General features: G+C 32.4%; 1 protein-coding gene across 12 annotated transcripts in view; it reads left to right on the top strand.

Annotated features, from left to right (window-relative positions):
• Nucleotides 1–8,250, top strand: part of LOC108692982 (putative glutamate synthase [NADPH]) — a 36,481-nt gene extending 28,231 nt beyond the window's left edge. For 11 of the 12 annotated variants that reach the window (XM_018201600.1, XM_018201591.1, XM_018201594.1 and 8 more), the window contains 9 exons: nt 398–583; nt 927–1,210; nt 1,374–2,130; nt 2,453–2,787; nt 2,911–3,049; nt 3,375–4,281; nt 4,556–4,953; nt 5,459–6,143; nt 6,770–8,250. In XM_018201600.1, coding sequence (XP_018057089.1) covers nt 398–583; nt 927–1,210; nt 1,374–2,130; nt 2,453–2,787; nt 2,911–3,049; nt 3,375–4,281; nt 4,556–4,953; nt 5,459–6,143; nt 6,770–6,906 — 3,828 coding nt within the window. In that variant the 3' untranslated portion in view covers nt 6,907–8,250. The remainder of the gene's footprint in view (nt 1–397; nt 584–926; nt 1,211–1,373; nt 2,131–2,452; nt 2,788–2,910; nt 3,050–3,374; nt 4,282–4,555; nt 4,954–5,458; nt 6,144–6,769) is intronic. The other variant, XM_018201602.1, reaches the window with a different exon arrangement.
• The last annotated feature ends 7,039 nt before the right edge of the window (nt 8,251–15,289 follow it).

The following is a 15,289-nucleotide window of genomic DNA, read 5'->3' on the forward strand; positions in this document are numbered from 1 at the left end:
TCACAATTCCTAATATATAATAGTAAGAGTTTATATTTAAAAAAAAGAGTTTATATTTAAAATATATATATATATATATATATTTATTTATTCATATACTTTATTATTAAAAATAGTTTTGAGTAATTAAATAATATATATAGTTATCAAATTTTGTAATTTTTAAAAATATTTGTGATTACAAAATAAGTAATTTTTTTTCAAGTAATATCGTTTAGTCTTCAGATGCATATGATTAAAATAGGATCCAATTAATGATCATAATGATTTGAATTCGTGAATGATGCATCTTATTGTCAATTAAAAATTTAATTTATTACATTTAATTTATTACATTACATAGTACATACATAAAAATAATATTTTTGTTAATTGCAAACCGACTTGAATTTTTCAGGGTACTCATTCTCGTATTGGTGGTGTGACATTCGATATTTTGGGCAAAGAAGCATTCCAGCGACATCAAATAACGTACTGGGACAAACCGATGGATTTGCTGGTCATTCGCAATCCAGGAATTTATCATTGGCGATCCGGCGGCGAGAAACATATTAATGATCCTGCTAGCATCGCTAGTTTACAGGTAACAAAGACTAAAAACTAAAATATCGACAATTTACATCTACTACAAAAAACATAATTATGCACAAAATCCTTATTCTGAAAAAATATATAAATGTATAAAATAGAGATAAGGTAATATAATTTCAAACATGATATAATTGTGAATGAAATAAGATTCGAATTCAATTTTCAAGTCTGTTTTTGTCCTGATACCGTTATGTTCTTCACACAATGAGATTAGGATTACCAAACTTGAACCTTGAAATTGGATTCAAATCTTATTTCGTTTCGAATTATATGATGTTCAAAATCGTATCACTTTATCCTATATTTTTCTTTTACAATCATTTTTCTTTCATCAGGAATATGTTGTCTCTAAAAACAACTCTGCTTATGAGAATTATCGCAAAACTACGATGGAAGTAGTAAAAGCTTGCACTTTGCGTGGCCAACTTCAACTGAAAAAGTCGCGCGATCCGATTCCCATTACGGACGTGGAATCCGCATCAGAAATTGTGAAACGCTTCGCGACCGGCGCGATGAGTTTTGGTAGTATTTCCATGGAATCTCATACTACCCTGGCAATTGCTATGAATCGCATCGGCGGCAAGTCGAACACCGGCGAAGGTGGTGAAAACGCAGACAGGTATAATAAAGAAGAAAATAAGATGAGGAATTTAATAACCTAAAAATTTCCATGTCTTGATCTCTTCTAGTGATTTTGAAGACTCTATCATTATTGCAATTGATTAATATGAACATAATATTGATATATAATAAATTTATAACTGTTTATCCTTATCCAACAGATATCTGAATCAAGACCCGGAATTTAGCAAGCGTTCGTCTATCAAGCAAGTAGCAAGTGGACGCTTTGGCGTTACTGCCAGTTACCTGGCAAATGCAGACGACTTGCAGATCAAGATGGCACAAGGCGCGAAACCTGGTGAGGGCGGCGAGCTTCCCGGTTATAAAGTCACCGCAGAAATTGCTGCCACTAGGCATTCGGTACCCGGAGTCGGTTTGATCTCGCCGCCACCACATCATGACATCTATTCGATCGAAGACTTGGCCGAGTTAATTTATGATCTTAAATGCGCCAATCCAAACGCCCGTATTTCTGTCAAACTCGTATCTGAAGTCGGAGTGGGTGTCGTCGCTGCTGGCGTCGCCAAGGGTAAAGCCGAACACGTGGTGATATCTGGCCACGACGGCGGCACTGGCGCCAGCAGCTGGACCGGCATTAAGTCCGCCGGATTGCCCTGGGAATTAGGCATTGCCGAGACGCATCAGGTGCTGACCCTAAACAATCTGAGATCGCGCATGATTGTGCAGGCGGATGGCCAACTGCGTACAGGTTTCGACATCGTGGTGGCTGCGCTGCTTGGTGCAGACGAATTTGGTTTCAGCACCGCTCCATTGATCGCAATGGGCTGCACAATGATGAGAAAATGCCACTTGAACACTTGCCCAGTGGGCATCGCCACGCAAGATCCAATATTGCGAAAGAAATTCGAGGGCAAGCCAGAACATGTGATTAATTTCTTCTTCGCATTGGCTGAAGAAGTAAGAATGATTTAGGCGTTGTCTTAACGCCATCGTCTTTTCTCATTTTCACTATTATTTTCATGTTCTTTCATTATTCTTTTAGATATATTTTATTCCCAAAATGATTATTAAACCAGAGTATTAACAGTAGAATATTAAATAATTATATTTTTATGTTAAAGTTAAAAAATCTTCATATATAAATGTAATAAATAATATAAATTAAATATAATTACAACACAATTTACACACATTACAATACAATTAAATTTTTATAAATATGAAGTATTATTTTAACGTACGTATTAAATTATTTCTATTAATTTCCTTGTTTTTGCAGGTACGTTCGCATATGGCGAACTTGGGCATCCGCAAATTTCAAGATCTAATTGGACGCACAGATCTTCTTAAAGTACGTGATGACATCTCTGTTGAGAAAGCTAAGACTCTGAATCTTAGCAACGTTCTGCGAAGCGCATTGGATTTACGACCTGGCGTGAATATCAAGGGTGGCACTGTAAAACAAGATTTCCAGCTGGAGAACAGACTTGACAATAAATTAATTGAACTAGCCGAGCCTGTTTTGAACGGGATACACAATCGAGTCAATATCGAAATGAACATCAACAACGAATGTAGGGCATTCGGTTCGACACTGAGTTATCATATAGCTAAGTACGCAATATTTTAAAAAATTCTTTTATACGTAGAAAAAAATCGATAAAGCAAAATTGATACATCATTTTTATCAATGATTTTAACTTTCTTAATTTTATTTATCTTACAATTATTTTGTAGACGATTTGGAGAAGCTGGATTGCCCGAGCATAGCATTAATATCAAGATGAAAGGCTCTGCGGGTCAAAGTTTCTGCGCTTTTATGACAAAGGGTATTCATGTTACTCTCGAAGGCGATGCTAACGATTATGTCGGCAAAGTAAGTACAAGTTTCTCAGAGTGCGGACACACTAATCATTTTATTGGGCTACAGAAAAAAAACGCCAACCCATTCATACGAAACTACTTTGTGATGCTACAAAAAAAAGACGATTTGTTTACAAGAAGCCTAAGCGAAACATTTCTCTCTCATGCCACAAAGTGATCTCGACTGATCGATGTATTTTTCTATTGCGCAACGAAGTGACTCATGTCTTTGAACTTTTGAATTTGCAACACAAATAATTTATACATAATTTTATATTGATTCATTCAATTTTATATTCATCATATTAAATATCAAAATATTAAAATTTTATTTGCAGGGTCTCTGCGGAGGTGAAATCGTCATATATCCGCCAAAAGATTCAGAATTCAACTCGGAGGCGAATGTAATCGTCGGAAATGTTTGTCTTTACGGAGCTACTTCCGGAAAGGCCTATTTCCGTGGTATCGCTGCTGAGAGATTCAGTGTACGTAATAGTGGAGCGATTGTCGTAGTGGAGGGTGTGGGTGATCACGGTTGCGAGTATATGACTGGCGGTTGCGCTTTGATTTTGGGTCTTACCGGCAGAAATTTCGCGGCTGGAATGTCCGGTGGAATCGCGTATGTTTTGGACGTCGATGGTTCTTTTAAGAGTAAGTGCAATCCCGAAATGGTGGAGTTACTACCGCTCAACAAACCAGAAGAAATCGCCTATGTGAAACAACTATTGGAGGAATTCATAGAAAAGACCGGCTCATTGATCGCACAAGACTTGCTCGCCACATGGCCAGAACCGACCACAAGATTCGTCAAGGTCTTCCCTTACGAGTATCAGCGGGCCCTCAAACAGCTGGAAGAGGAAAAACAACAAATTCCCAATATCATTAACGGTAATGCGCAAATAACAAACGGAAAGGTCAAAGATATAGAAGATTCAATAGAGGACGCGGAGATGGCACAGCGAAAGTTGGACAAAATCAAGGGCTTCATGAAGTATTCAAGACAGAAGATCATGTATAGACCTGCTGAGAAGCGTATAAATGACTGGGATGAGATATATAACTTCCAGGGTGTCAGAAAGACTCTGCGAGTGCAAGCTGCACGATGCATGGAATGTGGTGTTCCATTTTGTCAGAGCAGTCATGGTTGCCCATTGGGCAACATCATTCCTAAGTGGAACGATCTCGTATTCCACCAAAACTGGAAGGAGGCTTTGAATCAACTATTGCAAACTAATAATTTCCCTGGTGAGTCAATTTATGAAAATATTTTTGCTAAATACAAATTTTCCCTCACTTTGTGATAAATTCGTTCCCCTTCCATTAACAAACTTGATTTTACTTTTTGCATATAATAATTTTATTTTTGTATATAATTTCTATTGCATTTAATATTATTTAATGGGAGTAATCAATTATTTTTTTCAATCTAATAACAGATATCATCTTTTTACTGATTTTTTTTTAATCGGTTAACTATGTGGATGATCTGTATCTAATCCTTTGAAATTAAATAATCTAGAGTTTACTGGAAGAGTCTGCCCCGCACCTTGCGAGGGTGCATGCGTTCTAGGAATTTCCGAACCACCTGTGACAATCAAGAATATTGAGTGCGCCATAATTGATCATGCGTTCGAACAAGGTTGGGTCGTACCTCATCCACCAACAAGAAGAACCGGACGATTAATTGCTGTAATCGGATCTGGTCCTGCGGGATTGGCAGCCGCCCATCAATTGAATAAAGCAGGTCATACAGTGACTGTATTTGAAAGAAATGACAGAATCGGTGGATTGTTGCAATATGGTATACCGACGATGAAGTTGTCTAAACAGGTTGTACAAAGAAGAATCTCTTTGCTCGCCGCTGAAGGAATCATCTTCAGAACGAATGTCGATGTAGGAAAGAACATTACAATGCAGGTAAATGAGCGCATTTGACAATTTTTTACAATATTATGTGTATAATCATAAGTATAATATAAACCGGAATAACAATTTTGCTAAAGTATCTAAAAATAATAAATAATTAGATACAGAAAATAATGTTAGATCATTAAAATAATAATGTAAGATGCTCAAACTGATTGCTAAAAGTCAAAACTTTTTGTAGTATGATTTTGATAATCCAATAAAATTATTTTCAGATTTGTATCTAGCTAAATTTTTAGACTTCAACAAAATTGTTCTTTCCGTGTAACAGAAAAAAATTGATAATATTTTTGCTTATATTTGATATATTTGCTATATAAAAAAATCAGTTAGCGTTGTTTTATTTTTGTTTATATTTGCACAAATATCATATGATAAATTATTTTCTCATTTCTATAATGTTTATATATTCCCACAGATTTCCTACTTATACTTATCTTCAAAATTTATTTATATAATAATTTTCTGATACTCATGCATATGTATATTATTGCAGGAACTTCAGGAACAATACGACGCAATTATGTTATGTACAGGCGCGACATGGCCTCGTGATTTGCCGATTCCAGGTAGACAGTTGGAGGGAATACATTTTGCAGTAAGTTTTCTAGAGCACTGGCAAAAGAAACAAATGGGTAACGCAGCATCCTTAGATATGCGGCTAATAGCCAAAGACAAGAACGTTATCATCATCGGAGGCGGGGACACTGGCTGCGATTGTATAGCAACCTCTCTACGTCAGGGTGCAAAGTCAATTATAACTTTTGAAATCTTGCCCGAACCACCAGTCCAGAGGGGCAAAGATAACCCGTGGCCTCAATTTCCGCGAGTGTTCAAAGTCGATTATGGTCACGAGGAGGTATCCCTGAAATTCGGCCGAGATCCGCGCAGATACAGTACAGTGAGCAAGGAATTCTTGGATGACGGAAAGGGTAACGTGAGTGGCATCAGGACGGCGACCGTAGAGTGGCGGAAAGACGAGAATGGTCGATGGAAAATGGAAGAAGTACCAAATTCAGAGAAAGTGTACAAATGCGATCTAGTATTGCTCGCAATGGGTTTCCTTGGACCCGAGAAGTACATCGCTACGGAAGTGAACACCGAATTGGATGAAAGAGGAAACTATAAGACTCCAGTCGGAAAATATTGTACTAGTTTACCCAAAATATATGCGGCAGGCGGTTAGTAATATATATAATATTATTACACCAGATATGTTATATAAAAAAATTTTTTGTTTTTTTAATCTATTATTTATCAACCAAAAAATTATCCATATCTTGCATCGTACTTAGTATCGATTATAATTTAAAAAAATCTTATAATTTTATTTAGTTATATTAATCCTCAAAATGTCCACAAAGGATTAGCGTAACCTCCTGATTTTCATAGTTCAGATGTTTTTTCCAATCTCTTTTCACTTATTGCAAAATATCTTTTGTGCTACAACATTTTAGACTTTTTAACTCAAAAATTCTTTTTTTTTTCAGTCTTCAAACGATAGATTAAAAAAAATTAGTTAAAATTAATTAAAATTAGTTAAAATTGATACAATCTGAAATATAAGCAAAAGAAAATGCTGGGTTACAAATACCCAATTTTAATGTTTAATTTATAACTTTAATTTATACCTTGTACTTCACACAAATTTTTTATTATAAAAGTTATTGCATCAATCAAAATTGTTAGTATTATAATCTTCATATTAATTGTCTAAATTGATTTAATAATTGTGACTTATAAAGGCGTGAATATTATATATGTTATATTTTATATATATATTGTTATATGTATTTTTGTAAAATAGATTGCAGACGTGGACAGTCTCTAGTAGTGTGGGCAATCGCAGAAGGTAGATTGGCTGCAAAGGAAGTTGATTTAGCCTTGATGGGAGAAACCGGCCTTCCCGGAAGCGGTGGTGTCATAATCGGCGTTAGTGCTTAAGGACCTTCACGATGGATGTTGGTCTTCCAATTAAAAGAAAAGATCCACCGTGTACGCGTACCGCGAGGAAAGAGTCATATCGACTATTAGAAGGCAAAGGAAGAGTCCTTGGAGATCCAAGGATGCGAAAAGTGCTCCAGGATCCGAGAGTGCTCCAGGATCCAAGGATTCGAAAGTTTCACGAATCCAAGAGAAATATAAGCCTAGAATTGTAGGGTTCAGAAAGAATCTGAAAGGATGTAAACATTCGGAAATCCGCGAATTCAAACTATCAATAATGATTCATAGCTCCTAGAATATGGAGATCAAAGAATTGTCCTAGGACTAAATGCTTTTAAATTTTAAAGAATTGAACATCTAAAGATCTTGAGAACCTAAAGATGAGAAAATTCGTATGTTCGAATTTTATGTAACATCTACAAATTAGATGTTAAGGTTCAAGAGTTCGAATATTCTAACAACGAGAATATTAAAAAAGCAAATTTCGGCTTCCACAAATATAAAAATTGAAGAATTCGAAGAATGAAAAATTTCAAAATATGAAGAAATAAAGGATTATATTGATATATATGACATCAACATTACAAGAATTCAAGAATCTTTCAAAAAATTTTAAGAAACAAAAATTTAAAAATATGACAACTGTATCCAAAAAATTGAAAAATTTTATATTTAAAAAATTTTTTAAACATACCTAACTTTATGTGATAAAAATCTAATAATTTCAGATATAACTGCAAATAATTTGCAGATGTAACAGTTCTAAAGATTAAAAAATTTAACATTAGTCAAATGGAAAATAAGAAATCTAAGAAATTTTAGAAACTTTAAATCACAAATCTACAATTATTGCACATTCAAAAAATCTGTTATATTTATGCTACGACAAACTGGCAATTTCAGGAATTAAAGAGCATGAAATTCGTATTTGCAAATCAATTAGTGATAAGCAAGCGATTAGAAGCATTCGAGGATTTAAGGATTGAATGATTCTCAAACCTCGATCTAAGGATGTGATAATCAAGTAAGAAACGAGAAACAAAGTAAGATAATTTTTGCGGCGCGAATTTCTCCGGATAACGGGAAATAAATGTAATTTCTTCATAACGTAGTGGAATTGTCTAAGCATCTCGTTCGTCCAATTAGAATTAATCACACATGAGAGAATTAGAGCTTTGAGTATACGGAAAGATACTGAAGTGAGCTGATAGCAGGATCTGACATAACTACACACATGAATTTATATTAGGCGATACTTTGCCAACTAAAATGTTCTTTTTAACATGCAATTGCAAATCTATTATTTTAACAATAAAAATAAAGAGAGATATGTTTCAGTAAAAATTATTTCTAAAGAGTATACCTATACGAAACTTTCTGACGTTTTAATTCTCCGAATATTCTCAATTATCTTACATGCAGTTTAGATACTTTAAATACAATTATAAATTCATTTTCCTTTATGGGACAAAATTCAAGAATCGATTGTAATGAAGTTCATGTGTAAGTACAAAAAGTATTCGTATATATAGCCATTTTTCTTCTGTATGTTTTAATTAACAATTAAGAATGTAAACAAATCGTGTAAAACAATACAGATCGTTACATAATAAAATAATATTCATTCATTATCTTTGTTTCTTTGAATCTCATTTTATCAATCAATAAATATATGTCATCTAAAAAAATTACTAAAAAAAATATAGATGTTAAATATATGTTAAAATATTTAGGTACATAAATATTAATATTGTGTTATTCTGATGCATTGTTTATAAAACTACACCTGGCAACATATATTTGTAACGTTTATTTTATTAGCAGTACGGTACATCTTTTTTAATTAAAGATTATAATCTTTTAGTAAATTTTATATTGTTTCTTTTTCAGAGAATTAAAGAAAATATTAAAAAAATAAATATTCTTTAGAAAAAAAATTATAAATTTAACGAAAAATAATTTGCTTTAGAATAATTCATTTAAAAACTACACTTATTTCTTTTTTAAGGATAAAGATACAAAAAATTACAGAGATTTGTCTACATTTTTTTTAATACGTGATCAATTAACGCTAGCAAAATAAAATAATGGCATACGAATACTTTTATAGTACACTTATCTTTTATTCACTTTCAGTATACGATTACTAGTATTTTTAGCATTCTTAGGCATTCGCCTAAGTTGCCTAATGTATTATTACGAATCTGCTTTCTGCTTATATTATCGATAAAAAAAAGTTACATGAATATTATTAAAAGATCATGCTATAATATAAATAATAAGAGGACAGTGTAGCACTTATATATGTCGTTCACTGCAATTTAATAATAATAATAATTCCGTCAATTAATTCACAGTCGAATTTTTGCAAGCAAATAGGACACGGTCGTTTAACCCTTTAATCGCACATAATTATGATTAAACTTGATTATAAATTGAATGCTTTTGAATTCTGTTAGTAAAATAATCATGGCACTCTTAAAATATAGTTTTAATTAAAATGCTCGAAAAAGCAAAAATAAAAGAATTAAAAGAAGAAAGTTTAATATATTCTCCACCAAAGTTGTATTTCAAATGTAAACAATATTCGAAATTTATACAATAATATATTTATGTAAAGAATTACATATTATGTAAAATATTATACATTTATGTAAAAAATTATTTAATTACTTTTAATTAAATATTGAATCGAATAATTATTTAAATTTTAATTTTTATATAATTGTAAATAATGAATTCATATTTGAGTTTAAAGAAAAATAAAGTAAATCAACAATATCGATTAAAGGGTTATTATCGATTTTAATAACTTAATCAATCGTCTTCAATGCTTTTATGAGCTGAAAATATCCTAATGAATTGCGTTTATATAAATTGCAGTTCCACTTTTACGCGCATTGTATCAAGAAGACAACATTAATGCTTCTAATCACGTTTTTGTAAAATTCACAGTTTCAAAAAAGAAAATATATAGCTAGGCCTTAAATTAGAAATTTACCGCTAAGAGGTAATTTATTATCAACGAAACAGAGCTAACATTTCATACTTAGACGCGATTTATTTCTAATGCAATTTATCTTTTTATTGATAGCCTTGTAAATTTCAATACATACAATATCTTGAGACAATAAAAATATATATTGAATGTTACGAGCAACATCACCTTTGGCCTTTTGTTTATAGTAATTTTCTAACCCACTTTGTATGTACACATATAATACATATAACACATATAATACATATAAATATTTTACATATCATATTCTACTAAATCTTCAACAATAACCAAATTTAATTTAAATCAATAAAAATTAATTTTATTTTTCTAAGAATAATTTTTGATTGTAGTTCACAGCGCATTTATTCTAAAAAATTAGCATAAATGAAAAGGACACTATATATACATCTATCGCGTGAATTTCTTTAATAATAAATTCTCTAATTCGATTTTTCTAAGCTGTCACTCATTCATTAAAAATGAACGTAGATATAGTCATCGTATTTTTACTACTGGCTTTTACTATTCTTCAGGATTTTATCAAGGTTAAAATAGTTCCTGGAAAAAAGAATTAAAAGAAGAAATGCTAAGGAATTTGCAAAGCAAAAACAACGAATCGAAAACGATGACTTCGTTGTCTATATTGCGCTCCGAAATTCTTTCTTTCGAAGAGTTTTTGCCTCCTCCCTCTCAAATTCCAATATCGAAATGGCAGGAAATAATTGAAGACGAACACGTCAGCCATGTTATTGGCTTTATTCGCGAGGAAATCGTCCGATCGGCTGCGGACGCGATTTATGAAAATTATTTTCGGAAAGCAGTCTACGGTTTTGTTGTCAATTGCGCTTACGAGGCTTGGATGCGCGCGTTTCAGGTAATTTGCAAAAAACCAAGTACATAACACAATGATTACAGTTACATAAAATTGACATGAAATTTTCAAGACATCATCTCATAATCAAGTATTACTTGAAAAGTATCGGAAACCCAATAATCTAGAACATAAAAGTTATAATGATATCATAAATTGTGTTACGAGAAAAAAGAAAAGATTTAAATATATTGCTAAGAATTATTATTTTATGATACATTATGTGATTAGTACATTGAAAAAAAATATATCTATTCAATTTTAATAAATATTTGTTTGAACAATACTAGCTGAATATTTATTAAAAGTAAACATATTTATTTGGTAAAATAAAAATCATTAATTTTATTTAACTATCATTTTTTTACTTAGTAAACATTTGTTTACACATGTAAATAAATGTTGAGTTAATACTATTCCAATAAATATTTATTAAAATTTGATACAATTTTTTCTCAATGTATACATATTCGATTTTTGCGATCGATCATGTTTTCAGTGGGTGCATTTGGAGTATGATAATCGAGAAATGTCGGACGGATGTCCCGTTCCGGATGAGGCATCGTTGCTAGTCGTTAAATATCCTCGATTACCTCGAGGTGTCCCGACGGTGTACGGACGATTCGCAAAATTGACCACGAGTGAAAAATCGTCGAGTCAGCGCAAAGCGAATTACGCGAAAAGTGCATTGCACGGAAAGAGCAGACGATTAAATACGAAGATCCGTAATTAGAGTAATTACATGGTTTGATTAGAGAAAAGCCTACAACTTTCGATCTCAAATGACGTATTCTGTATACGTGCGAAATAATTACTTTTTAAAACTAGACGAAGTACCAAGTTATTAAATATAAATTCAAAACAGCGAGAAAATTACTCTTTTGTATAATTAACGAAATTATCAATTGTGCATTAATTAATGAGGTAAAAGTAAAAATTAATGGAAATGAGTATTTCAATGCTTTAGAGTTGTTCACAGACATATGAATCAATAAAATCATAATGGTTGTATTCAACAAAAATCGCAGCTTTGCAAATGTTAAAAAGATTCTTTGATATATGATTACTTTATATATTTAGATAGTTGAGGGACTAAGCTCACATAACATAGTTCGTCAAAAAGTATCTTAACAATAAATATCCAGTAGAAGACGTGTTTATGTCCCCAGAACGCTCTCAGCAAACTGTGTCATGTGAAAAAGCAAGACTAATCATATTAAAGAATTATACAACTATTGCAAAGCTGTTTTCTTCCTGATGAAAATAATAATTAGAGTGTAAATCGCATGAATGTACAAGAGTAATAAAAGCATGAACGAAGCTTCTAAAAGGCGAAAATTGAGACAAACGCCCTTGTTATGCTTCGTTTTCTCAATTTTTGTTTCAAAGAAACTTTTATTTACGCTTCTGTCTCCTTTTGCATTCGATTCCAACTTTTATTCTTATCAAGGTTTTTCTCAAGATAATTATATATATAAAATAAAAGTAGCTAATAAATAATAAACGTAAATCGTAATTAGTAACGATGCTCACTATTGATGAATGTGCAAGTACTCATGCAAACTACAGGTATTAATTATTAATTTTACTCACCAAAATGTACCTCAGCCGTTCCTCTCGCGCCCATTTCGAATCGAAAACGCATCGGCTCTAATCACTTCGGAATTCACTTGCTGATACATAAATCCGATATCCAATTGTAACAATCGGCTAATTACGATCGCGCAATGATTAATATGTCCCGATAGTTGCCCGATACTCATGATATTTATTTACGTATGCATTTCGCTTAAACGGAAGCGAAACGTAAGAAATACACACATATCATAATTTCGTCACGATCGCAAACGAACGCGGCGCGAGACAACATGGCGGATGTTGCTGCGCGCGCTCTATAAAGCCAGTTCCACATTAGTTACAAGCTAATCGCAAGTTTGTTGCAACAGCCAATATGAAGCGTTGATTTCAAAATGCTTCAGATTGGCTGTCGCAACAAACTTGAGATCGGCTTGCAACTAATGTAGAACCGGCTTAAGAGTTAAGGGCATTCTACAATGCGTTGCAAACACCCGTTGTCAGTTGAAACGTTTGTCGCGACAATTAGAAACATTAATGGTATTATTTATGCTTCTGATTTGATTATCGTGAAATGTTTTAACTAGCAACGGTTGTTTGTAGAATGCCTTTAAGACATAAAAGTGGAAAAATGCCATTGCCGGGTGTCAGGAACCGGCCGAAAACAGCACAATTTCATTATGGTTGATAGTCCGATTTCGCGTTCGAACCTTCTACATAAAATAATTCCCAGTAAACGAGAATGGATTAAAAGGGATTAAAATTGTTTTCTATCCGAATGCGTATTTTAAATAGCAAATACTTTTTTTGGATTTAATTGGATTCAATTGGATGCAATTAGATTGAAAAACTGCATTTCTTATTCAAAATTTTGAATTGAATAGTATTCACAATACACAGAAAAAGCTAATATTATTTTTAGATTGAAAGGCATATGGATATGCAATTCCTATAAATGAATAAAAATGCATTTCAGGATTGAAAAGCATTCATTTTAATATTCGTGAATCAATATTTCTGAAAATCTGAATCCATTTCATATTTCAATCCATTTTGCTGGGTTGCTTACACCAATTAACAGATTCACTATCACATCGGAAATATTTGCAAATGACAACGTTTAAAGCTGGTTTTACATTAATTGCAAGTCGATCGCAAGTTTGTTACGAAATCCAATCTGAAGCTTGCATTTTAAAATCAATACTTCATATTGGCTATCGCAACAAACTTGTAACCGGCTTGCAACTAATGTAAAACCGACTTCAAGCACCATATGTATTGTAATTTCATACGTATAATTTCGATGTGTTGTATAAAAACATTTACGATCGCATCACGTTAACTAGCACATCACAGCGATCGCTTGATATTTCCGACTGCCACACTCGCGGCATATAATTCGTATGCGCAATTTATTTAAATATGTGAAACGCACGGAAATTGCAAAGTAATCGAACTGTGATTTCGAAGGAATGTCACTGCGCTCAAACATGGCGGACACGCGCGCGCTCTACTAAGCGTCCCGCCGATTCGATCTCGGTATCGTAAAATGATGACTGATTATCATCGTAGTTATAATTGATTAGCGATGGTTGTTACGATGGTCATCCGAAACTTTCAATTGCTATATCTATAATAATGTGACCGCATCCATGGTTCTTCTTGAGTGAAATGCAAAAAGGCGCGCGCGACTATGAACAAACGTGAACGAACGCATTGCGACGCAATGCAAACTGATGATTGCGCATGCGCGCGATTTTTCAAAAATTTCGCGCGACCATCAAATATGAAAATATCTGGATATTGTGGGTACGGTTTATTTGACGCTACAATTAAATGTCTTGAAGTATTCTTTGATTGATCAATTAATGAAATGCTTTCTTCTGATTTTCCAATTAAATACTTTAAAATAACGCTAAGTGCACCGCATCATCGACGAGATATTATTAAAGAGTATCAATCCTGACACTCTTCGGACAAATTTTCGGCGGTATAAAAAGGGCCTCAAAGGCCCAGAAGTAATTGAAGAACGCTGACATTATCGATAATTAATATAAATTTGCTATTATTAACATAAATATTTGGTTCATAAATTTGGTTATTAAATTCATGATTTTTTATTACATAAATGTTTCATAAATATGCATACTTGTAAAGCTATAATATTTTATATATTACAGAAAAATTATATATTACAGAAAAATTACAATTTTTTTGTCTGCAATTATCATCTTTGTTGATAATCAAACTTTGACGACAGCACTGAAATCATAATTTTTAAAGAAAAATCGAGTATTATAAATACATAAATACTCCATTAAATTAATAAATCATAAAATTAGTACAATATTATCAGTTTTTAACTCTTAATTATTTCAATATTCAGAAGGAACCAACTCTTGTAAGAATATTAATCTTTAATAGTATCTCGTCGGTGACCGCATCCATTGTCGTGAATTGTGATGCTTCCAAAGACACAGAGTACACAGTTATTATTTCATATTTGTTTAACATTGACAAACAACAAGGATGTAATGTTATATTGTATTATTTATATCTTTTGCTGAAAACTATCTTCCGTTAGTCAACAAAAGAATCAAATGGTTTGATTCTTATGTAACAAGTCCTTATACATACTTCACTTTTATTAAAAAATGGGCGCATTTTTCGTATATTTAAATTATAAATGTTATAGAATCTCAGAAATAAATGCGTTATTATTTATTTGATACTGATGTTTATTAATATGACTTATTTATCGATAAAAGTGAGCTGTAATATTTTAGCTATAGTATTTTATTCAACATTCATAATACTCGAATTCGTGTATCAATTTCTGATCTCTGACGAGTGAATGTGTAGCATTATATAATTTCAAATGACTGGCGCGAAGGAAACATGGCGCAAGCGCATCTATATATACAATTATATATATA

Source organism: Atta colombica, unplaced genomic scaffold, assembly GCF_001594045.1.
Source record: "Atta colombica isolate Treedump-2 unplaced genomic scaffold, Acol1.0 scaffold83, whole genome shotgun sequence".
Classification (NCBI taxonomy): Eukaryota; Metazoa; Arthropoda; class Insecta; order Hymenoptera; family Formicidae; genus Atta; species Atta colombica.